At 37.9% G+C, this 24,668-nt stretch overlaps 1 protein-coding gene across 11 annotated transcripts in view; it reads left to right on the top strand.

The window, feature by feature from the left end:
• The window catches only part of LOC127001621 (protein draper-like), a 145,404-nt gene extending 121,270 nt beyond the window's left edge, over positions 1 to 24,134 (top strand). For 6 of the 11 annotated variants that reach the window (XM_050866461.1, XM_050866462.1, XM_050866464.1 and 3 more), the window contains 3 exons: positions 3,773 to 3,961; positions 9,512 to 9,709; positions 22,360 to 24,134. In XM_050866461.1, coding sequence (XP_050722418.1) covers positions 3,773 to 3,961; positions 9,512 to 9,709; positions 22,360 to 22,835 — 863 coding nt within the window. In that variant the 3' untranslated portion in view covers positions 22,836 to 24,134. The remainder of the gene's footprint in view (positions 1 to 3,772; positions 3,962 to 9,511; positions 9,710 to 22,359) is intronic. The other 5 variants (XM_050866469.1, XM_050866467.1, XM_050866468.1 and 2 more) reach the window with 3 other exon arrangements.
• Positions 24,135 to 24,668: the final 534 nt, after the last annotated feature.

The following is a 24,668-nucleotide window of genomic DNA, read 5'->3' as shown; positions in this document are numbered from 1 at the left end:
TGCTCCCACATTGGTATGAACATTATCAAATGACCTAGTAAAGTACTGCAGCTCCTGTACTATATCCATATATTTTTGTATCTTTAATTTTGCAACTATAAAATCCATGAAAAAAGTCCCACCAGTTCCAGAATGATAAATCACATTGAAATAACACCTCCATTTAGCATGAATTCCATTTAACCCTTTCCATCCGTGACGCAGACGTCGGCGTCACAGTATGGAAAGGGTCAAGAGGAAATGGAAGAGGATTAATCCTCTTCTAAACCTCTCAATCCTCCTCTAAATTCCTCTTAATCCTCTTCCATTTCCTCTGAAGAGGTTTAGAAGAGGATTAAGAGGTTTAGAAGAGGACTAACGGTGACGCCGTCGGGCACCAATGTCGGCGTCGCCAGAGTGACAGGGTTAAAGCGATTTTTTTCAGTACCAATCTTTTGTTAAATTAAAGGTCTACTGTAGCAACTTGAAGAGGCAGAGTGATGCCTTTGGTAACAAGTGCCTGCACAGAATCATGGGATACCACTGGAATGACTGTATCATACCATCCATTACCATAGCTGGGCGTTATCGCGATACTTTATCGCTGATAAAATCAGGTTATCGGCCACCCGCTTCTTATTTAAATATATATCGGTATCTTCGTTACTTTTGTAACCAAATTAGCGATAATTGCTACTTTTTTCCGCCTCAGAAAAAAAACGTCTCCTCCCTACTGCGTATGCGTGGCCCGGGCGCCCGGTGTTGTATGAAAAACTTTGGGGTATGAAATATCTTCGGTGAAGAGATTTCACACTTAGATCATCAACATTAAAACAACTAGGTTATTTTTTTTATGTTAGACTCAAAAATCAATATATCAAAGAGAAAAATCATTTAACTTTGCCCAAAAAATGATTATTCACTGCTTCAAATTTGACATTCCATATTCGTTTGTGAGCATGCCATGGTATTGAAGGCACCCGGTGTTGTGCTATTTGGTGTCCCATCGTCAAAAGCTGGCGCTTTTGTTTGCAAACACTGAGTCTCAGAAAGCTTTAAGCGAAGATTAAAGTAATTAAGAGTTGCTGGAAGGCTGAATCAGAAATACAGTATACCACCATCCTCGCTGTTTCTAGAACGACACTCTGTACATATAAATACAACTCGTACAAAGTGTCATTCTAGAAACAGTGAGGATGGTGGTAGTGGTACTGTATGTCTGATTCAGCCTTCCAGCAACTCTTAATTATGGTTAAAAAGCTTTGTGAGACTTTACAGGTCTACGCTTGCTGGTCTGAGCATGCGCAGTTCACGAGAGACCAGTGTTTGTAAACGCCAAATAACATAACACCAGTTCAGGCGTTTCTAGTATTACCATCCATATGTAGGTGTCGTGTGGTTTTCAGGTTTTGTAAGTTTTCTAAAATACAGATATTGAAAATTTGAATTCATCTATGTTTTTTATTTGAAATATCAATATAGTATCGTTTTCGCCTATCGGACTTATCACTAGCTAGTATTGTAATTGTGGATTTATATCGGTTATCGGTTATCGCCTATATTTGTGTCTCCAGGTAACGAATATCGATTATCACCGATAAGGTTTTCCATTATCACTTATTGGTTATCGGGAATAAGGTTTTCTGTTATCGTGCCCAGCTATGGCCATTACTCCGTAAGACTGATTTTGAGGCCTATTACCTGCATAGTCCATGAATACTTCATACAGCCTGTGCCTAAGAAGGATGACCATTCCAATTCCTCAAACTACCACCCTATAGCTTTGCTTTCTTGTCTATCTAAAGCAGAAGATTCAAAAGCACCTTTCCACATCTGACCTTCTATCTGATCGCCAGTATAGGTTCCGCAAGGGGCGTTCTACTGGCGATCTTATTACTCTCTTAACTGACTCTTGGTCATCCTCTCTTAGCCGTTTCGGTGAAACTTTCTCAGTTGCGCTAGACAAATCGAAAACTTTCGATAGAGTCTGGCACAACTCTTTGCTTTCTAAACTGCCCTCTTACGGTTTCTATCCTTCCCTCTTTCCTTTATCTCCAGTTTCCTTTCCAGCCATTATATCTCTGCCATGGCAGATGGTCACTGTTCTTCCCCTAAACCTATCAACAGTGGTGCTCCACAGGGCTCTATCCTACCACCCACTCTCTTCCTGTTATTCATCAATGATCTTCTGTCCTATCAACTCATACGCTGATGACTCCACTCAGCATTATTCAACTTCTTTCAACAGAAGACCCTCTCAACAGGAATTACAAGACTCCAGACTGGAGGCTGCAGAACGCTTAACCTCAGACCTTGCTATCATTTCCGATTGGGGTAAAAGGAACCTTGTGTCCTTAAATGCCTCAAAAACTCAATTTCTCCACCTATCACCTCAACACAATCTTCCAAACACCTATCCCCTATTCTTCAACAACACTCAGCTGTCACCCTCTTCAACACTAAACATCCTCGGTCTATCCTTAACCCAAGATCTTAACTGGAAACTTCATAATCTCTTCTCTCACTAAATCAGCCTCCTCAAGGTTGGGCGTTCTGTATCGTCTCCGCCAGTTCTTCTCCCCCGCACAGTTGCTATCCATATACAGGGGCCTTGTCCGCCCTCATATGGAGTATGCATCTCACATGTGGGGGGCTCCACTCACACAGCTCTCTTGGACAGAGTGGAGGCTCTTCGTCTCATCAGCTCTCCTTCTCTTACTGATAGTCTTCTACCTCTTAAGTTCTGCCGCCATGTTGCCTCTCTTTCTATCTTCTATCGATATTTTCATGCTGACTGCTCCTCTGAACTTGCTAACTGCATGCCTCCCCCCCCTCCCACGGCCCCGCTGCACTCGACTTTCTACTCTAGCTTATCCCTATACTGTCCAAACCCCTTATGCAAGAGTTAACCAGCATCTTCACTCTTTCATCCCTTACACTGGTAAACTCTGGAACAGCCTTCCTTCGACTGCATTTTCTCCTGCCTATGACCTGACCTCTTTCAAGAAGAGTGTATCAAGACACCTCTCCACCCAAAATTGACCTCTCTTTTGGCCACTCTTTACTTTTTTCTGTTGTGGGAGCGGTGAGTAGCGGTCTCCCCCCCCCAACACTTTTCATTGCCCTTGAGCCGTCTCCTTTGTTGTAAAAAAAAAAAAAAAAAAATGCCTACTCCAAATGTACGGCCATGTGGCTTCCTACCCAGAAGTTTATCCTGCTCACCAAGTTGTTTCTGTATGAAACAACCTTGAGTGGAGGAGGCCAAGGGCATGGCCACAGAGTTCATGGCTTGAGAAAGTTGATAGATCCTTCCATAAGGTACTTTGGATGGGAAGGGGACCTGCATGAAGACTTGCCTTGCCTTGGCATCGTAGAGTGGACACGGTGACACGTTCCCCAGCGTATGCCTCTACTGATTGATTGATAGATTGATCAGAAATATATACAATGCCTTTTTCTTAATTTTGTGAACAAAACTCTCATTACCTGTACAGTAATGTTTGCAAACATTACCATAAAAAAATATGTAGAAGTATTATTAGAAGCATTGCATCCAAATCTTAAGAGAAACTTTGCAACTGTATGGCTATGCATTGCATATGAAATTCAGATCAGCTCAGTTTTTCTTATATCCAGACTGTATTGAGCAATGGTAATATAGAGATCATGCCATGCATGTAACTATATTTTATGATCAGCTCTCTACTCACTATTTCATTAACAGTTATGAAAACCGAGAATAATACACTATAAATTATAATAGTACTCATGTATGTTTTTCTTTTCTTTTCAGATCAACATCATTTTGACAATCCAGTGTATGCTTACCAGTGTGTGAGCAAGTCACAACCCAACCTACTTGAAAATGGTAATTTAAATAATGGTGTCACCATCAAGAATAATCTCTCACTCAAGGATGATAAAAATAGAGAGTGGGAGAAACTGGGCACCTTCACTTTTCATGATGATGCATGCAGTTTAGGTAATTATTCAAATTTTCAGTTCATGAGTTCTTCATGGACATCAGATATGTAGTACCTAGCAGTTCCCTGTAGCACACATTTTGTGATCACCACCCCTGTCTTCTTGTAGCACAATATAAATAGAACCTCGGTTTTCTACAAGTACAAAACAGTTTCAGACTAAAATCTGAGATGCATGTTTTTGTTTTGTTTTTCATTACACAATATGAAGTAGACTGCATAATTATACAAGACTGAAGTTTGCAGCACACTATTCAGCACTGTCACACAAATATACAGTAACTTAACATTTTTTTATGGGTCATTAACTAATGTAGTAACTGGTAACGAAAATGAGAAATGCAACATATTTTAGCATTTATCAGTGTAGACAATAACCATAATGACTTTGCACTAAATTCATAATTAATAATATCAGTAGGAACATTCACAGAAGTTATGACTCTTAAATTCATAAATATCAACCATAAATTTTGACTAATGTTATATTTCATTTTAATGCTACTGTGATGACTGAATGAGTAGATGATTATGATTTGTATTGCTAAGGTCTGTTTTCCTTCTCCATTGCCAGGTCAGTAGCACCTGGGATTCCTTTCCATAGGAATATTAAATCAAGTATTGATTTCTTAAGGATTATACTCCCTCTGGCCTTTGAATCTATGCTGAGTAGGAATGTTTGCCTAAAAAAAAAAATGATGGGTGCAATCATCATCCACACTGTTCCTTAAATATTCAAATTCACCAAATATAACTAAACTGCCATGCTTTGTGTGTGTACTGTCTTGTCTTGGAATTGGTAACTAGAAGCACTAGTACTACACTTCCTGATTTTGTGAAAAGTATCATCATAAACTATAAGGATCACAGCTTCTGCAAGGTAAAGTAAGGTAAAGTTGAGGGCATATGCTATTAGCTGCGCATGGCTGCGGTGCTCATCTCCATACCATTGGTCCTTGAGCCTGTGGTGTGTGGAAACCCATTAATGAGGAACAGGGCCAGTGCAACATCTTGGTTACCACAAGGCTTCTGCAAGGCAACCAGTTAATCATAGTGTGAGATACTGTACTCCATTCACTTAAGCTAAATCCCTAGCCAATTAAGTAAGGAGGCTGCTGATGGGCTGTTGGCAGGCAGAGTGTCTGATGTCTTTGTCTCCCAACACAATCACATAAATACAGGAAATATTCATATTTCTTTACTTAGCACATCTGTTACACAAAGTAGGCAAATTCTGCTGACATTGGATTAAGCAGTAATTGTACAATTTTATCGCAATTTTCAAAACTCAAGAGTTAAAAGATAAAGTAATTATGGTGAGCATAAATAATTAAGGGAATAACATTCTATGTTTATACCACTTTACAAATCCTTCCTTGTCTCCTTGTCTTCCTTGTCTTTTTATCTAAAATCTGAAAGTACCATTGTATTCGGGAGGACTTTATCTACAAGAACAAATGTTTTATTCTAAAATTGATTCCATAATTACTGCAGATATCAATAATAAATAAAAAAATGCTATAAATATCAAATGTTAGTCTCTGAATTCTGCTCAACATACGGTAAACCCTCGATACAACAGACCTGTTTATAACGGATTATGGATATAATGGACAAGGTCAGAGGATCAGAAATCCTCGGGAACCAACCGAGAATGTTTTTTGAACGAACTGCACCCAGTAATTACAATAGCGTCTGCTAGCCACCTCGCCCTCCTCCCTTTACCTGTTGTCTCATCCTTCGGTTACTGTAGTCTTTTACAGCTCACCTGACGAAATATTTTCTTCCTTGTGGTTCCCATTCAAATGAAGAACGTATTTATCCTACAAGAAAGTCTTCTGCATTAATCCAGAATGTAAATGTAATGAAAAATAGCCAAGTGTTTGTGAGCGTCAGTAAGGGGTTGCTCGTTAGGTAGGTTAAGTTAGAATAAGATAGGTTTGGCTAGTTTGAATTTATTTGGCACACAGTGTGGAGCGTTGGAAATACATACAGTGAAAATACACCGCACAAGACGGGACAGGGCGGTGGTGTTGCGAGAAATACCTCCTCGCAGAAATAAGTCACTCTACTTCCCACCACACATGCACACCAGGGGAATACACAGCTTGTGATGTATGTGAGTGGTGAGTGAACTATTGAAACAGTAAGGAATTGAGTTGAACCTCTCTCTGCAAACTATTTTGTGGCAGTGGGTGTAAAACAGGCTTTGAAAAGTCAGTCATTTAATGATTTGTGACAGAAACAGCAGATTATTTCATAACACACCGAAGACTACAAAAAAAAGTCGTCTGCTAGTGCGACATAGATGCACTTTCCTATCTGGTGTACCAGATGAGCTAAGTTAGGTAACAAATATTTCCTGAACATAGGCTAGTGTGTTGGGTGATGAAGATGCCAGACACCCTGCCTGCCAACAGCCAAGCAGCAGTGACCTTACTCAGCTAAGAGCCAGGGATCCAACTTAAGTGGCCTGTAGTAAAATTAACAATACAAATAATTACATGAAAAACTTTAACTGACATGAGTGAAAAAAAAGGCCAAATAAATTCAATGTCATATGTCAAACAAGTGAGTAAATTTAATAGGTAAGTTAATGCAGAAGGAAAACAAGTCATAAGCTCAGTCTTTTTACCCTGTCTTTTTTCCATAACCCTTGCAAAAGCTTGAGGGCCATGAAAACATCATTTTATTTTTACCTCATTATAGCCAGTGTAATTTGATATGGTGTCCTGTACATTCCACCCCGATTATTCTAGATATAGTCTCTCCTAATTGTGCGATTTATAGGTTTACTGTACTTCTTGATGAACATAACATTCGCCTTCAGATTCATCTTCAGTCCTACTTGTAGACTACCTGTTTAGTTTTTCTATCATGAGCTGTACTTCACCACTAGTCTCACTATAACGAACAATGTCATTTGCATATGGAAGATTAGTTAGGTGTCCATTTCCTATTTTAATTCTCTTATGCCTCCAGGTAAGCTTTTTGAACATTTCTTCTAAGCACGCTATAAACAGTTTAGGTGATATGGTGTTACCCTTGACTTCTCTGTGTTTGCACTTTTCATTGCATAGGGCTACTTTTGCCGAGTGCTGCTGCACAGATTTGCACACATATAGCATTGTTATTTTCTCATTAGTTTTTATCTTTATGTATTATCTTGTGGTTTTCCAAGAGGTCCGAAGGCTAGTAGAAGATTATATGACAACAGAAGAGTTCTTTAACCTGGTAGCAGCGACAGGCCAAATTTGTGGCTTTACGGTGTAGCAGCAACGGGCCAAATTTTTGCCATGATATAAACCCCAAAAAATAGATGATGCATAAACTTATCACAAATGCATTAATATATATTATGACATGGTTTGCGTAAGTGATGATTTTTTTATCATTTTTCTTACTTTGTGGGGTCTTTAAGAAACATGATCCCTGCAGCTATTGGGTTAAGATTTGAAACATGTTATGAGTGTGGTAATAAAACTGATCTTAACCCTTTCCTTTTGCAATAACTTTATATCACTTGCCAAGATGAACCTCTCCTCTTAAACTTCTATCAATCTCAGTAGCTCCTGTTTTCACGCATGTATGGTCAATATAAACAAACGTAAATTCAAGGACTGTGATATATTATCATATACTGTGCAGCACTGTATAGGTAAAGTACAAGAAAATGTTAAGTAGGCCTTTTTACACTGGCTGGTACATGCACTGCATCACTAACAACATTCTACCACCAACAACACTCTCTTAACATTTCTAGGATTAGCATAGCCCCTACACCTAGGAAAAAAATGCACTAAATGTTTCTTTCTTTGCACTCACCATATTTAGCTTTATCATCATCATCAAATAAGGTTCTTGCATTTATGCCTACTAACATCAGACTGAGGCATACACTTTTTATTCTGATCCTATATTCACAAGTCTCACCGTCTCTTCCATGAGCTCATTTCTTTTATTACAATGGCTGAATGCTTACTTTACATGTTCAAGAATATGTTCCTCTAATACTGTTTCTACAGCTGAGGGATTCAGTGCAAACACACATTCCATATCACCTGACTAACCCCTCTCTCCACTCATGTGAATATATTGATGCTCTTTTAGTTTTAATCCATGACCTACAGGGCACTACAGATGCTAGAGATGAGTAGGCTCATATCTCACGTCCAGTTCAGCATTTGATGGGGGTGAATCATAAAGCTTTGTTGTATAAACTGAAAACAATTGATGTTGGTGGGCATGTCATGCCTTGAGATACAATCTCTTGAATTATCAACTGACAGGAAATGTGATTTGTTGATGGCTCTTTCTGTGAATTAAGTTTGGTTAAGTCGAGTAAATTTTTCAATGAATTTAGTTTGGTTAAGTTGGGTGTTGTACAAGTACAAGGTAATGTTTTTGGGTAGTTTTTTTCTTTTCTTTACTAGTGATATGTAAAATTAAATTTTTCTAAATGCTAGCTCATGCCAATAATACTTCAATGTATGCCACCAATTCATCCCTCAAAATAGTTTTAGTGAGCAGTTATTTGTAAGATGACGTTGCCATAAATCATTCCTTGTGTTTTCAGTTGGGTATGATGCCCATTTGAATCTAATGAAGACCCAGTCTCATAATGCCTAATCACCATGATATAGTTTATAATAACACCACAGTTAAAAAATAGTGAATCGTTAAAATTGTAAGGATTGACTAGATGCTAAACTAACTTTTGTGTCTCACTATTCTTTTGGGTATTGCTCTCCAGGCTTCACCTTTCCTGTAGACACTTTTCAAACTCTTGGAGTGAACATTTAATCAGGTCAATTTTTTACTTTCTAATTTAGACATCAACCTTGAGAAGCATTGCCTTGTTGGTTCTCTTAAATTATTGTATAAAATATTTAATGATCATTGACACTAGAGAGTCCACCTCATCTTGAGGGCCCAGGTTAGAATCCCAAACAGGTTGTTGGGAAAAAGATTTGTTTCGAAGGAAATCAATTTCTCATGTCTTTGAGAAGTGGCAATCTCTTCAGCTGAATGGTCAAACTGGTGCCTAGAAAACAATTTCACTCTCAGGCTCTTCTCACACAAATGTACTTAAACAGTAAATACCATGTGACTTCATATGTGGGTTAGAATACTTTGATTTCAATGGACCATTCACAAGAAGCATGAGTGTAAAATTCATGTGATAGTAGCCATCACTGCATGTTTGGCCCTCCAGTCTGCACATATGAAAAAATACACACCAGGCATGCTTGCAGTTATGTTGCAACACTCAGATGTGTTTTCATGCGTGTCAGTTGTGGTTTCACTCACAGAGAACAACAAACAGGTGCATTTCATAATTATTAATTAGTCTATTGCAACATTTGTTGACATTTTGCATGTATAGTATTCTTATTAATGCAGCAGTGATTACCTAAAATCATGTGTTGTACCTGCGTTTTAAGAAAAAAATATTACAACAGTCAGTTACTGGGTTTTGAAAGTTTATTGTTGTTTTAAGAAAATTCTCTCAGTACTGTACAGGCTAGCTTCCTGCAATTAACATCCAGTATTTCCAGGAGCAGTTGGAGGTCACTATGACGTACCTTCAACGCTACAGCGGCAAGCCCGTGTGAAAGCCCGAGAAGCAGATGCTACAAACCCAAACCTTAATATTTACCACTCCATTGAAAGCTTAAAAGACAATCGCCTAGTGGAACATGTATACGACGAGATAAAACAGCGGCCACCTCCACCAAAAGATCCAGGTTTGTTAAATTTTGTTGCATTTTATTGTGTTGGTTTTGATCATTAGAAAGCTGATCTTAATGTTATGGCTATCATGCTTTGTTCCCTTCAAAAGTCCCATGTAGGATGGCAAAATAGGACATACTAAAATTATTATCTAACGTTCAATTGAATGTTTATTCACTAGATCTTGGAGACCTTTCAAAGACCCACAAAACTTTATATTTAATATTGGAGCATATATATCAGGAAGATTTGTATTTCTCTTAAATTAAAGAACATTTGATAAGTATAATTAGCTTTAGCAATGGTGACTTCTGTGCATAAGAATATTCATAGTGCCATCACTGATTTATGTGATACAAAACTATATCATTAGACAGCAGAATATATTGCTGAAACAGAAAATTAAAAGTAAAATTAATAGGAGTTTATTACTCATATTTAGCCAGGATAAGCTGGAATCACCCCTACAGCTGTCACTGTAGTAGCAGCAGGTATAGGTAAACAAATGCAGAGGCAAATGAACTCTTTCATAGCACAACTTATGTTCCAGGGCAATTTTGACCCTCTACATATTTTCACACTGGAACATATATACCAACATAATCAGAAAAGCATTTCGATTCAGGAACCATGCTTTAAAAAATTACTTTATGTGATGAAAAAATAGCTGAGCACTAAGGAGTTAAAAGGAAATAAGTGTGATATAATATTAATGCCCTATTTTATTTAGCCTTCAGCTATGTATATTTTTTTATACACCTTTGTTGCAGATTTAGCCTAATGTCATGCAGAATTTCATAGAAAGATGATGGCGACCAGTTTTAATTTAAATCAAATGATGGTGTCAGGAAACCAGGTAGCAGTGATGTGTGTGAAGTTGCCGGCTTTGGATGAACTGGGCACAGTATCATGACTGCCACGCTAGGCTGTGGTACCACTCATCTCAATACAACAGGGTATTGGACACCCTCTCTAGGTAGATAACTCTGCATCCTAGATACTGGATTCTGTTGTATGTGAATTTTGCATTCATCATTGCTGAAAATTTTCTAGTCAGTTCAAAAAGAATGCTGGCACACACAGAATGAATAAATAGTAAAGTAAGAAGAAGCAACTTCACATAAAGCTCAGTGACAACAAAGATCTTGCTTGACAATCTGAAGAATCATCACAATGATATCCAATCTAAAGTCACCTTGAAAGTGACATTGTGCCACAATTATATAAGAAACTTCCCTTATTATGAACATGAAGTTACTACAAACTCATAACTAAAGCTGTGCAAACTTTACTACAAACTACATTAAAAATTCAAATTCATGAAAATAACTAAATTGAAGATTAGGAAGTTGTTCATTGATGAAAATATATTTGTGGGTCTTCTGACTAGACTCCACTGATCTGCTCTTTGCATGCTAAATACTAAACTGCATTTAGGCAAATTAATTATGTTGAAACCACTAATAAATTTTCTTTCAGCCCGAGATTATTTCTCAGATAATTACATTCCGCACCATATACATAGGGGTTAAAATATCTTTATCCCTACAGGATCTCTAATGTTCATACTTTTATGCATGTTTCAGTTTATTTAATTACCCACAGATTTCAACAAAACTGCTGTAACTGGAAATCTCTACTACTTATAGGTATCTTGATTAATATGCATATATATATAAATATATATTGATAGACTGTTAGTGAAATGTTGCTGTGGTGTACTTGCAGTTTTATTTGAACCATTAGACATGCCTTATCTAACATTTTTCAGTGAAAACTCATTAGAACACAATCACATTTGTGGAAAAAAGTAGTTCTTAAATAAACAATTAAAAAGTTTTGCAGGTGCATGATTTAGTAAAGGCAAGTAGTGTCCAGTGAAATATGTTTCACCTCAGTTTTATTTCTTTGAAAGGCTTTTCTTTTCTTCATTATTATTTTTGCAAGTGTATGTGTGTGTGTGTGTGTGTGTGTGTGTGTGTGCATTCATGCGGGGATGGGTGGGTGGGCGTATGTATGCTGGCTTAGTATCTGCATCTATAAGCTTGGGATAAAAGTATTTACATCCAAACGCTCGGGATGATAATAGTTTCTGAAAAATAAACATTTCTCTGTGCTACTATCCACATCCAACATTGGATGGCAAAACAGCTCATAAATTGTCAGTAATTATGGCAATGCCAAACACTCATTACTTATCCATATGGGTGGTTCAGGTAGTGATAACTTAATTTTTCTACAGTTCATTGTATGCAGACTTGGTTCCATGCACAAAAGTATTAATCCCATCGCAAAGCTACCTCTATGATCCATGAAAAATTTGAAATGTATAACACTTTGACACCCAGGGATTTTGAGTACAGGATACTCTACCTGTGTGTGTGTGTGTGTGTGTGTGTGCACATGCACGTGTGTGAGTGTGTGTGAGAGTGTGTGTGTGTGTGTGTGTGTGTGTGTGTGTGGAGAGAGAGAGAGAGAGAGAGAGAGAATTAGTTTGATTAAAAACAAATTAGAACCACCTAATCTGAGATGGTCAAATTTTCACAATAGGAAAATTACAATAAATATCCTATTAACCTGTATGACTACAAGAATTAAAGGAGTTCTGTCAGCTGTATTGTGAATGCAGATTTAAAGACAAACCGTTCTTAATGCAGTAGCACACTGATGTAATATAAAGAGGATTAACATTATTGATTCAGTGTAGTAGCTACCTATGATTGTGGCAATCACAAATTTATTGTCTTTTCCTATTTTATATGAACTGAATTGGGAACCAATACAGTTTCTGTAGCTCTTGGTACCACTGCAGTATTCTAGTGTAAGGCCTTCTCTTGTTAAGCAAAAAAAAGTTCCACTGGCGGCTGGCCATTTTTCAAGCTGCCGTCAAGTGGCGGAATATCCACATGCTGCTATGAATTCTGTCTCTGATAGCGAGTGCATCAGAGAGCACCAGAAGGTGGCATGAATGTCACTCATAAAATCCTGCCTGCCTCACCAACAGGCTAAGGGACATTCCCCAACAGCCCCCTAAAACTGATCTAAAGAGGCAACAATAATCTCAGCCCAAAAGAAATATAATGATAAATAATTAAAAAACTAAAGGCATCATAAGCAAATGTAATTTTTTTATAATTTTTCAAAGTTCCCGAAAATTTCCCAAATTCACATGGAAGTTTCCCAGTTCAAAATATCCGGGAATTTTGCAACACTACACAGCACCCAAAGCATAACCATATATATTTTTAGTAACTATCATTAAAGACTGTGTTCCATTGATTCTTATAAGTACAGGTTGAGAATCCCTTATCCGAAATTCCTGGGACCGAAAGTGTTGCGGATTTCAGATTTTTTCAGATTTCAGAATATTTTATCTACCTGTAAGCCCTTTTGACTTCTTCAACAATATCTTTACACCACAGAGCACACAACACGTGGTAATCACAATGAGTAATGAGTGAAAGTGTTGCTGTGATGACTGCTGACAACAAACTAACGCATAGCAGCACACCAGGGGCGAGATTCTCGAAGGTTACGTTGTCATAAACCTACATGGTCTTAACTTAAGTGGTCCTTACGATAACATACAGAGGCTAATTCTCAAAGGAGATCACAGCCCTGCAAGCCCCAGCTGATTGGTGGAAGACTTGGGGAGCTGCAACGTGACGTCATTAGAGCAGCCAGTGAATCACAGTCGCTTCTTGAGGTGAGCCAGCCAGTCATGAGCCACGCCTCACACCCCGCCGCAGCAATGAGTCATCCTCTCCCTCTCGCCACTGACTGCCTCGATGAGACATTTGCCAAGTACTCATTAAATAACATTCACATGTGACAATAATCTATGTAATGCAAATAAAAAGCCTTTTTGAAGAAATAGAGAGGCAACGGGACATAAGTATATACGCAATAAATCACTTAGGGTGACACATGTGCAGCCGCCTCCTCTGTAATACTCTGATAGCTTGTTGCTTCACATGTCACTGAATGACCGTTTTTCATCTGTCACCATTCTCTCACCCTTTACTTAGGCTTCTCGGAGCACAATCATTTAGCCTCAGAAAGCAGTGTCAGCAATCTGGCCAGCTCTGTGACTACAGTATATTGAGGGAAGTTTTGCCTTTGTAATGGCACCACACACAAAAGTTGTTAAACAAATACCTCTGCTGTTGATTGCTAACTCTAATAGATAGATTTACTTATTAAACACATTTTCTTCCTATTTTCATGTTGGCAAACACTAATTATAATGCATTTCGTGTAAATCAGGGAGGCCTCGTAAGGCTTACGACTACACCCAATCCACCATTAACTTACTTTCACAGTTACGATCACGTAGCTCTCTGAGATTGGCAGTGAAGGCACTGCGAGGTCATAGGTGTGGCTTACGAGGTTGTAAGAGTTTCGAGAATATCGCCCCAGAGTTGTTAAGTTGTGGACTGTGTTCCCGCCCAATCCCATCCCCAAAACTGCCCAAAACCCGCAACCTTGATCTCAAAAAACTTTCGGATTTTGGAACTTCAGATAAAGGATTCTCAACCTGTATAATAGACACATATAATTGTCACCAAAATGAACAACACCTTCATTCAACTTAAAAAAGACTTTGCTGTACAATATATGATCTGTTAGTGCAGAATATCAGAGGGTATTTCAGTAAATATTAAAACTTAAAAAAAAAAACATACAACACTACAGTCTACAGGAAAATTATTTAGTCACTCCATGCCTTTTCTTTTGTCTCAATGATTTTTACATTACTAAATATTGCATATTTTAGTTTTACTGCTGAGTCATACATACAGTCTAATAGGGATATCAAATACTTCACACTACCCGGGTAATGTTTACGAGCAAGTAGCCACCATGTTTGATTTGAATGCTTCAGCACTTGTAGATGAGGTAATTATGCAGTCACTTTTGGAACTACTTAACCCTGCCTACTTAACCTTTCTAAGGATAGTAACCTATCACTACTAAATTAATAGCCCAGCACCACCAACTGTGATTTAACCAGCCAGTACAGAGGCAATCAATTCAAACAAAGCACTCCCTTGCCTGTAAACTAAGTCAGTTTCTGCTTATCCAAATGGATGAATGACACTTTGTTTTTAATACCATAATCTTCATATAATCTGGCCACTGACACTCCAGATACCACCTTCATCATTAATTTTATATCAACAGTTTCATTCACATGCTTTCTTTTTGCACTTTAACTTCCTTTGGATGCCATAATTTATCACTTAATGCACTTGACATTCAAGAATAAATAGATCCTCCCAGTAAATCTAGCAAAATGCAAGGAAGCACACCTCATTACACCTAGGATGCATGCCAAAACAATAGCTGCAGTAGCACTTACAAGTTAACAGCCAATTAACAGCCCATTGGAAAAAACATATTCTAGACCAGACCAACATCGGAGTCCATGGATTTATTAGATTTGGTTCTGGTATCCATTGGTACTGAGTCTATCAAGTCATTTGTAAACACAAGTGCACTAACAACCTCACACACAGCGCTTTGGTTATGATAATCTTTTTAAATGATGCCTGAACAATACTGACGGGAGGGTTTAAACTCTAGGCACCTGACCAGATACTCATCACTAGCTGCTAACATTGCTATTTTTACACAGCATGGAGCAATTTTGCAACCAGTCCAGTTGATCTATTTTACTCCAAACAATACCCATTGAGGCAAAACTTTCAATAAATAGGTGCCACATGCTAAAAAAAAAAATCCTTACATCATAGTCCTATGAACTGGCTATGAACAATGAACTTCATCAGCTACTTTCTTAGTTCAAAGACATTTGTTAATTCCATAAGGATTTTATAAACAAATTACAATTTGTTGCTCCGACTGATATTTCTGAATGGGATAATTTTGCTACCCAAACTTTCAAAATTCAACTGTTTCATTATGCAAGGCCTTATTGTACTTAATTTGTTTTAAAAAAAAAAGAACATCCCATTGTTTTGTATCCTGTTAATGGTTCTATTTCAATCATTACATAGTCACTTTCCCATAGGACACTTGAATTTCATATTCGTACATTACTGTATAATACTTAACTGTTACATTTGTCATTAAGTTACCCATTTCAACATCAAAATAATTACTACTTTTGACTGCACTGCTGCCTGTGTGTGTGTGTGTGTGTGTGTGTGTGTGTGTGTGTGTGTGTGTGTGTGTGTGTGTGTGTGTGTTATACATGTTTATGATTGACAATGTTCAATATGTTATTTGGTAGCAGTATCCACATACTAAAGCATGATATGTAATGTTCACATTTTCCAAAAGGCTTGGGAGCTCAGAGGATCAGACCAAAGGTATGAGAATACTTGACCTCATGCCAAAACCCATCTCTTTTTACTTTCTTTGTATTGTGGCACAAAGTTACTCGTGTGTACACAGGCATGTAATTTCACATTATCATACAACTCATTCTTGGGCTAACAGCATAAGAATTGTTTGGTAATTGCTACATAATTGCATTAACAACTGCATGCTTTTTTATCATTTGCTTCCTGGAATTTTTAAAAGATGCCTTTTCTTTCAACTGTGTAAACTTCATTATCACATTCAATTAATTTTATCATAGAAGTGTACAGACATGATTATTGGAGAGCAGAAACTACACATGCCATGTCATATACAACAATGAGCATATCATACATTTACCAGTGTATGTAATCTACTGTCCCATAGGCTGTTTAAGCCTGGGAAAATAATTGAGATCATAACAAATTAAATCCTATACTGTACTGGCAATTTGTTTACTTGTCTCAATATGTATCATAGAGTAGATGATGGCCTACAATGTCTACATTACATAAACCTATAGCACACAATTCATTATTATAACTCTCTGAAGGTTTTTTTTTTTTTTTTTTTTTTTCACAACTGATAGAACTTAATGTAGTATGTACATGTATTTGTGGATATTAATTTAGTTTCTCTTATCCAACCATATAGGTATAGGAAAAGACTAATATAAAAAGAGTAGTGTTCTGGTCTTCTCTGATTACTTGGTAGAAAACCTACTGTTGGTAAATTAAATAAAAAATACTGCATATGCAATAAAGCTGGGTTGGTCTTAAAGAAATGCTGTATAGACCATAAAAATCTGTACACTTTTATCTATGCCTTTCAGTATGAAATGGTTCTTTTGAATACAGTTTGATGTCAATGTATGTAAGAACCCAATGTGTGTGATGTCAGTGTAAATGAAAATTTAACATTTAAAAAAAAAGAAAAATGAGATTTGCCACTGCTGCCTTGTAATTTAGTGACTTACTGCTACCCCTTGTTAGCCCTTGTATATTCATGGGATTTTCCATACATCATTTAATTGTGAAACTATTACTGGCCAAATCAAATAACAGTTGACCCTCAAATTACCAAAGTAATTTTTCTGGATTACTTGTCTCTATTTGTTGAAAATCCAATTTCTAACAGGTGTGTAATAATAGCCAAAATGTGAAAAGAAATCAATGAAAATAAAACTAAGTGCAAATAATACAATGACAAATTAAAATATTAAATGGAAGTAAGAGTAGATTTGTAGCACTGTACCTTAGTGGTCGATAGTAATAGGGTAGTACTGCACTGAGGCTGGTAAAGGTGGAAGCAATCACATAGGTAGGGTACATAGCTTTCACAGCAGGCAGAGCATGATGTAAAAAGCACCAAGGGTTTCAAGCATTTGTTCAACAGTAGACAGGCAATTCACTTTCCCCACCAATCTTACTTGCCCTTGAAGTCACTAGAAATTCAATTTCAGCCAAGATTAAAGACCATCACCACATTTTTCAGTTGAATAAATTAATCAGCAGATAGTTCACTGATAGTTTCATAATTCAATTTTAAAATTTTAAGTTAGGGTTTGTACAAGAATTTGGATATGGGTATAACAACAACAACAGTAGGGATTGGATTGTGGAGTGGATGAATAGGTGAAACATGGTCCTCTGAGAGGGTGGACATGTGACAAGAATGATTTTGTGAGGAGAGTATAAGGGTAGGATGGAGGGATAGGGTATCAGGGGGAGACCAACAATGAAATGTATGGAGTATTGGAGACAGGGTTGGCATGTGAATGTGCAGAGAGGGAATGCTGAAAAGAGGAAAATAGATACTTCATGCTGTGGCCACCCCCAGAGGAAGTTTCTGTAAGAGGACTGGATGTCAGAAATATAGAAAGATAGAATCTAAAACCTAAAGAGCCAGGTTTTGCAAATGCAAGGGTCAACTGTATTTGGAGCTTTCTTGCTAATTTTTTAAGTCTTAATTGATAATTAAAACAAAGTGAAGCCCAAAAATATTACCCCAAAACATATTCAAGTTTTGACATCCTATTGTAATATGTTCAGAATTTGTCAACATTATGCCATTTAATATACATTTGCTAAAAGTTACTTGATTATTTACTGATGTTAATTTTCTCGATTATAGCTGAACAATATGTGACACTGAACAGCATATGACATAGTACTGTCGTATTTAGACATGCATTAGCCATGAAAACTTAAACAAATTATCTTTGCCATCTGAAAGAAGTCACAATAATCAATTTCAATTCAATATACTTGCTATTCCTGACAAGAATATTTACTATAATTATTTCTACAACTGTTACTTTCTTTTGCCCTCTCTTTCCTGCTGCCACTCAGTGTTCACAGTATTCAGAAGGAGCGGCTCATGTAAGTTTGGCGCATATTAGTTGACGCCAAAGAGCATCCAAGAGTTGTGCAATACTTCGTTCCTGTTAAAGGGTAACTTTTATTCCATATTATGAATGGATGTATTCATACATTTTTACCCCCTTTTCAACTCATAAGGTGTTATGAGCATGTGTATTTAAACATATTGGTTGAGAACTAGTTGTTTACATGTATGTATGTATACAGAAAAAATATATGCCTAAGCCTGAGAGATTTATCTTTCAGACTGTTAATATGTGTGCTACTCAATTGAAGTGTTGTATTAGACATTTGATGCTTGCCATTTACACTTCATAATTAGAATATTGAAACTTAGCATAAGCATGACATTTTTATACTTTTTATATCCTATTAGTGTAGTATTTATGGAAGAACTTTGTTTTATTATTATATGTGTCAATGTGTCGCTTACATCACTGAGTTGGAAGAAGTTTGTTGAAGGTATTTACTAATGAGCTGCTGGAAATGCATACGTGGGAGGAGAAGTTGTGGTGATAATATAGCCAGTACATAACAGTGGGCCACTTATTCGACGAGGTGACAGGCCTATGACAGGAATGTACTTTTATCTGTTCTTTTAAATCATAAACCAGATACACACCACAAAGTTCAACTCACAAATGCTAACTATAATGTGAGGCCTCCCCCCCCCCCCCCTTACAATTATTAAAGTTTATAATAATTGCCTGACATTGGATCTAAAAGGGTATTATATTCAACTTAACCCTTTTGTTTAACTTGATCCAATGTGATTCCATTTTCTTTTATCAACAGGGCTATGAAAAATTGTGCTATGTAAATGCATTGTAAAACAAGGTTGACGATGACTCTTTGGAACCTTAAGTGGATTAGGTTGTTGATGATGCTTAGGAACCTGAGGATCCAGAGAGACAATGCTGTAAACTAATTATCTTTCATTATTTTTGAGCCTCCCATTGAGGGGATCACAATCAAGGTGTAACTACCAAGGAACTGTGATACGCTCAACAGATGAACCATGCCTTTTCGGTGGAATGGGTAAACATTTAATTTTCCATCTAAAGAGCATTCTCGACATGTACATCACAACCATGTTCGTTCGTTCTAGCCCGAGTGCACCGGTAGGCATTATCTGCCTTTTGATGTTGTTCAGTCCGACCCCCCGCTCACCACCTTATCCACTCGGCCACCGCCAACACCCACTTTTTCACTCAGTACGTATGGGGAAAATACAATTTGGTACTGGCTAGCCGCCATTTTATCCCACCTGGGCTCACATACGTGGGCGAATCTTGCCCGTGGGTTTCCCAGCAGGCTTGCAAGCCATTATGCAGCACGTGCGTGGTAAGCGAGCCGACTCCTTGCCGTGACGTGTACTCGTCAGGTCGGGACTGGGAACCCGCCGCGCCGCAGCCACATTCCACCCAAGAACCGCCCAATCCCGCCCAATGATTTACTTTCCCCGCCAACCCAAAATCGACAAAAATATTATTTGGCACGCATATCAGTGCAATAATTAGTGGTGACCAACCACTTTCAAAGATCTCTCTCTCTCTCTCTCTCTCTCTCTCTCTCGTTAGTTTCTTTATACACCGTGTCTCTGATTTCTTCCCTTTTGGACTGGGCAGCAAGAAAGACAAAAGAAGGGAAAGGCTCTGGGAACACCAATTTAGATTTATAAAAGCCAGTTTGCCAGCAGGCTGATGTGCAGAAGCAGCCTCCTGTAGATTTTAGTAGGCTACTAGTGGTTAGCCAGATCGCTTTCTTTTTTGCCTGCCAGAATACAGTTGAGCCAGGTCCACTTTACATGAAAAAAGGAGCAAATGAGGGGGAAAAGATTGACGGGAAGAGATGCGGAGCGGTCGGGGCGTGCATGACTGTGACTTGGAATTCGAGTGAGGGCCGCGGCAGCCAACTGCGAACGTTCTTTTTGTCTACATTTATAAATTTTGCCTATATGATCATTCTCATAGTGAGGATAATTTGTAACTTATTGAATACAAAAATGCGCAGAGAGAGAGAGAGAGAGAGAGAGAGAGAGAGGGGGGATAGAAATCCTCCCAAAAACCAACCCAACCGCCACCATGAGATTTTTCCCCCTCGGAAAAGAAATCCAACCTGGCAATTCTGCGCTCATTTGGCCAGGGAGACCACGAACCGCGTCATAGATGGTTTTACCTGCACGATCTGAACATACGGTTCTGAAACCACACCGCGTCATAGGAAACCACACCTTACGAATCCACGTCATATGCGACCTGACTGTAATTACATGACTGTATGGAATCCAACAAAAAGTTTCAAATCAGGCTCCTTTTATGTATAAGGCAATTTTTATATTTATCCTGAAGGTATGTATATACAGCAAACCCTCACTTTAACAAACCAATTGGGAGGGAGGGGGTGAAGTTATATCCAATATCCGACAATCTGTTATACAGTACTGTCTCCAGGATTGCGAGTTTCAAGATTGCAATTCACCGAGTTTGCAATAGGGACCCCAAAAATTTGATTTTTATTGAAAACTGAAATTGCGATATGACCCGAAAGGAAAAGGAAAAGGCTGCTAAAACCGGTTTTTTTCACACCTTGTTGTGGTCCTTGACTCCCATTCTCGCTCTAACCCACCTCCTGGGCCTTTCCATTGGCCGCGGGAAGCATGGTGAGTGGGATCCGGGCAGCCAGGCGCATGTGTGCGAGCAGCCCCGACCACGCGCTGGGCTTGAACAGCTGACGGGCGGCTGGTGATGGTGATGGTGATGGTGTCGGCGGCATGGCCTTTGCATCGGTGCCACCCAAACTGTATTTTCATTGGGGCCTGTGTGTGTGTGGCTGTGTTTATTGTGGGCCCAGGCTCCTCAATTTGCTCATTCTTATTTTCCACATGTTGCGCAGGACTTCTTTCTTTTCTTCCATCTCTTCTTTTTGAAAAAGAAGAGATGGAAGAAAAGAAAGGGGTCCCATGCAACATGTGGAAAATATGAATTGGCAGATTGAGAAGTCCAAACCCATAATAAACACGGCCACACACACACGGGCCCCGATAAAAATACCGTTCAGGTGGCGCCGATGCAAAGGCCACACCGCCGACACTCATCATGACCATCACCATCATCAGTCGCCCATCAGCTGTTCGGGCCTAGCGCGCGGCCTGGGCTGTCTGCACACATGCGCTTGGCCACCCAAATGGGTGGCCAAGCACAAGATGTTGACGGTTTTCAATTTTCCCCATAAGAATAATGGTTCAAAATTTGCAATTTCAACGTTTGCGACCCGCAATGTTGACCTATTTATCACAAACTTGGAGACAGTACTGTATCTGAAGGATTTGAACGTTTTGTATATAACTAATTTGTTCATTTCTCACCATCTCCGTCTATAACAAAGTTTGTTACTTATATTAGATGAAAGAAAAGGCACGCAAGGACAAGAGCAGAGGTGTTTACAGTCTAGCAGATAAAGCTAGTCTAACTAGATGTACACCGAACAGTTGACCACTGCCAACTGACGTGCATGTACATGTTTGGACAGCCCAGCACCAAACTGAACCCCGCACTTACCGAACTTGTTTGACAAGTCCCCACATATACCGGACTGGCCCAAATAGTCTTAGCCAAAATATGTTATATTGAGATCCATAAAAGCAAGGGTTTGCTGTGTGTGTGTAGCACTGTGTACTAGGAAGTGTACATATAAACTGTCACATTCTCAGTGGGTAACTTTTCTCTAGAATCAATGGATGACTTGGGTGTGCATGCATTTTGTAATATTAAAAATTGTGTTTGTCTGCTTGTATTCTAGGTGAATGTTTAGATGTTTCCAACTGTTTTCCACTTGAGCTGTATGTAATAAAATTTGTAACCATAATTTTACATATGTGCCTTGCTTTGTCCAGTAATTACTGCTATTTTGTTATATGCCTTGCTTTGTCCAGTAACTACTACTTTTCTCAACAGAGTGTGAATATGACCACCTGACATATTCACGTCCACTAGGTGAAGTGAAACCACACTACTACACTATGGCATCACAGCTGCATAGGTCCGCAGACCAGCTGGCTGATGAGGTGCTCCCCAATGGAAGACCAGCTGCTGGGACAAGTAAAAAGGGCCATTCTCCACACTCATCATCATCTTCATCCAATGAACTAAACATTTCCAGACCTGAAGTCAATATGAATGGCAATGAATGTCAGTCGCAGAGTACCAGTGATGAAGTGCCAAAAGTGAGTAATCTCAATGTTGGTGCCAGTGATGATGAATATGCAAGACTGAAAGTCAACAACCTTGATGTTTCAGTGGATGCTGGAAAGCGTGGTGCTTATGCAAAGTTTGAGGATGACTTCAATATGACCCTATCAACAGGGATTGAAGCCTCTGGTAACAATAGTGTTGAAGAAAGTGAGGCTCTTTCACCAGATGAAGACAATTAACTTTTATTGTAAATGCTTCATCTGTCAAGTGCATTATTGAAGAGGTAAAAATATAGAGAAAAAGTTATACATCTTTTGAAAGTATAGACGTTACTGATCACAAATGTTTGAAAGATATTTGTGACAATCTTGGTGTGGTAATGCTGTGTGATTGACTAATACTGCCCTTACCACTGACTATATATATATATATATATATATATATATATATATATCTATATATATATATGTATATATATATATATATATATATATATATATATATATATATATATATACCACTTTTGTGGTGTTGATCTTGTACAGATGAAGAGATTTTAGTGTACATATGAAAGTGATACCTTTACTACACTAGATAAACAGTAGTGGTCCATCCATAGTGATAACTGGTTGTGTTAAGGAACTTTTTAATGGGGTGAAAAGGGAAAGTCCCACATCATGGCCTTCATTTATGTGGGTAATGAAAAATTATCCAGTGATGGGATAACTTTTGATACATAAACAATGGGCATTGAAAACTGTCCCTGTATAGCTATCAAGTGATGAGTCAATGGGTCAATGGGATTGTCACAAACAACTTTTTTATTGTATTCAATAATTTCCATGTCTTTTTTTAATTCATCTTATTGTGTAAAGCTTAGAAAGTTTTCATTGATCTTGTCTAAAAGCTCATGAAAGGCAAACTCTAAACCTTATAAGAGAAGGGAGTGACTTTTAGTATGTGAAAACTGAAATTGATTTTCACTCATCATTTATATTTTTAGCCAGACATCTTTGAGAAACATAATGTTACAGCTGCTGTGTTGTTTTTGTTAAATAATCCATACTGACTGAGATGCCTTTGACCACTATTAAAATGGCATCCTATGTAATCTGCTGTTGATCACTTCACTAAATAAGTAACATTCACTTTATGTACTTTTAATGATTTTAATTGTTTAGATCTTCTGTCTTTTACTGTAACTTTTAACTTATTAAAATCAGTGATGCAAAAATATATGAATATATATGTTTTGTATTTTATGATATTGCACATTTTGAAAAGTAATAACTTTTTATACCCAAAACCTTATTTTATATATCTTGTATGCTGTTTTCTGTAACCGACTAAATGAGTTGAGTATGAGTACATGACCATCACATCACCTTAACCTTCAAATTGCCAAGGCAACAATTATTTCTGTTCAAAAATAAAACAGTACACATACACAATCCCTCATATTTTGAGTGATTACATCTTGAAAATTATAGAAAATGCAGCATGAGTATTTTTTGATTAATATAAATTATATAAATTTATATTTCTTTGCCTTGTATTCCTAATTTGGCATCAATAATGCTTCATTAGTTTTGTAAGTGTATAATCAGAAACGATATATTTATCTGAATAGTAAAACCCTACAACCTATGCATATAATCAGCAGCTATCAGGCCAAAGAAATCAATATAAGATTAGAAATTTCTCCGAACATTGCTGCTAGTTTGGACTGTGATCACTAACTCCTACTTTAAAATGACCAACTGCAAACCTCCAGCACAATCTCTACAACCTCTAGATCTCTACATGATGCCCAAGGTAATTGGTAAGGTAAAGGAAAAAGACATGGTGATGTATTGAAGAATATATGATATGGTACTAGGGAAAGGAGAGCTCTGAGCAATGGTAAGTCTACCACACCAAAAGGAGAGAGTGTATTCATCAAAGAAATTAAATTTTACTAAGGAGGTGTAGTGATTCTGGAGGAAGACTCAATAGGATGTGGTGATGATGGAAGAAGAGGAACCAGACAGAAGGGGTAGGAGAACCTATTAGGTAGGAGGGTAGAGGTTGTG

The sequence above is a fragment of the Eriocheir sinensis genome, chromosome 21, assembly GCF_024679095.1.
Source record: "Eriocheir sinensis breed Jianghai 21 chromosome 21, ASM2467909v1, whole genome shotgun sequence".
Taxonomy (NCBI): domain Eukaryota; kingdom Metazoa; phylum Arthropoda; class Malacostraca; order Decapoda; family Varunidae; genus Eriocheir; species Eriocheir sinensis.
Note: the sequence above shows the minus strand (reverse complement) of the source record. Positions and strands in the feature narration are given on the sequence as shown.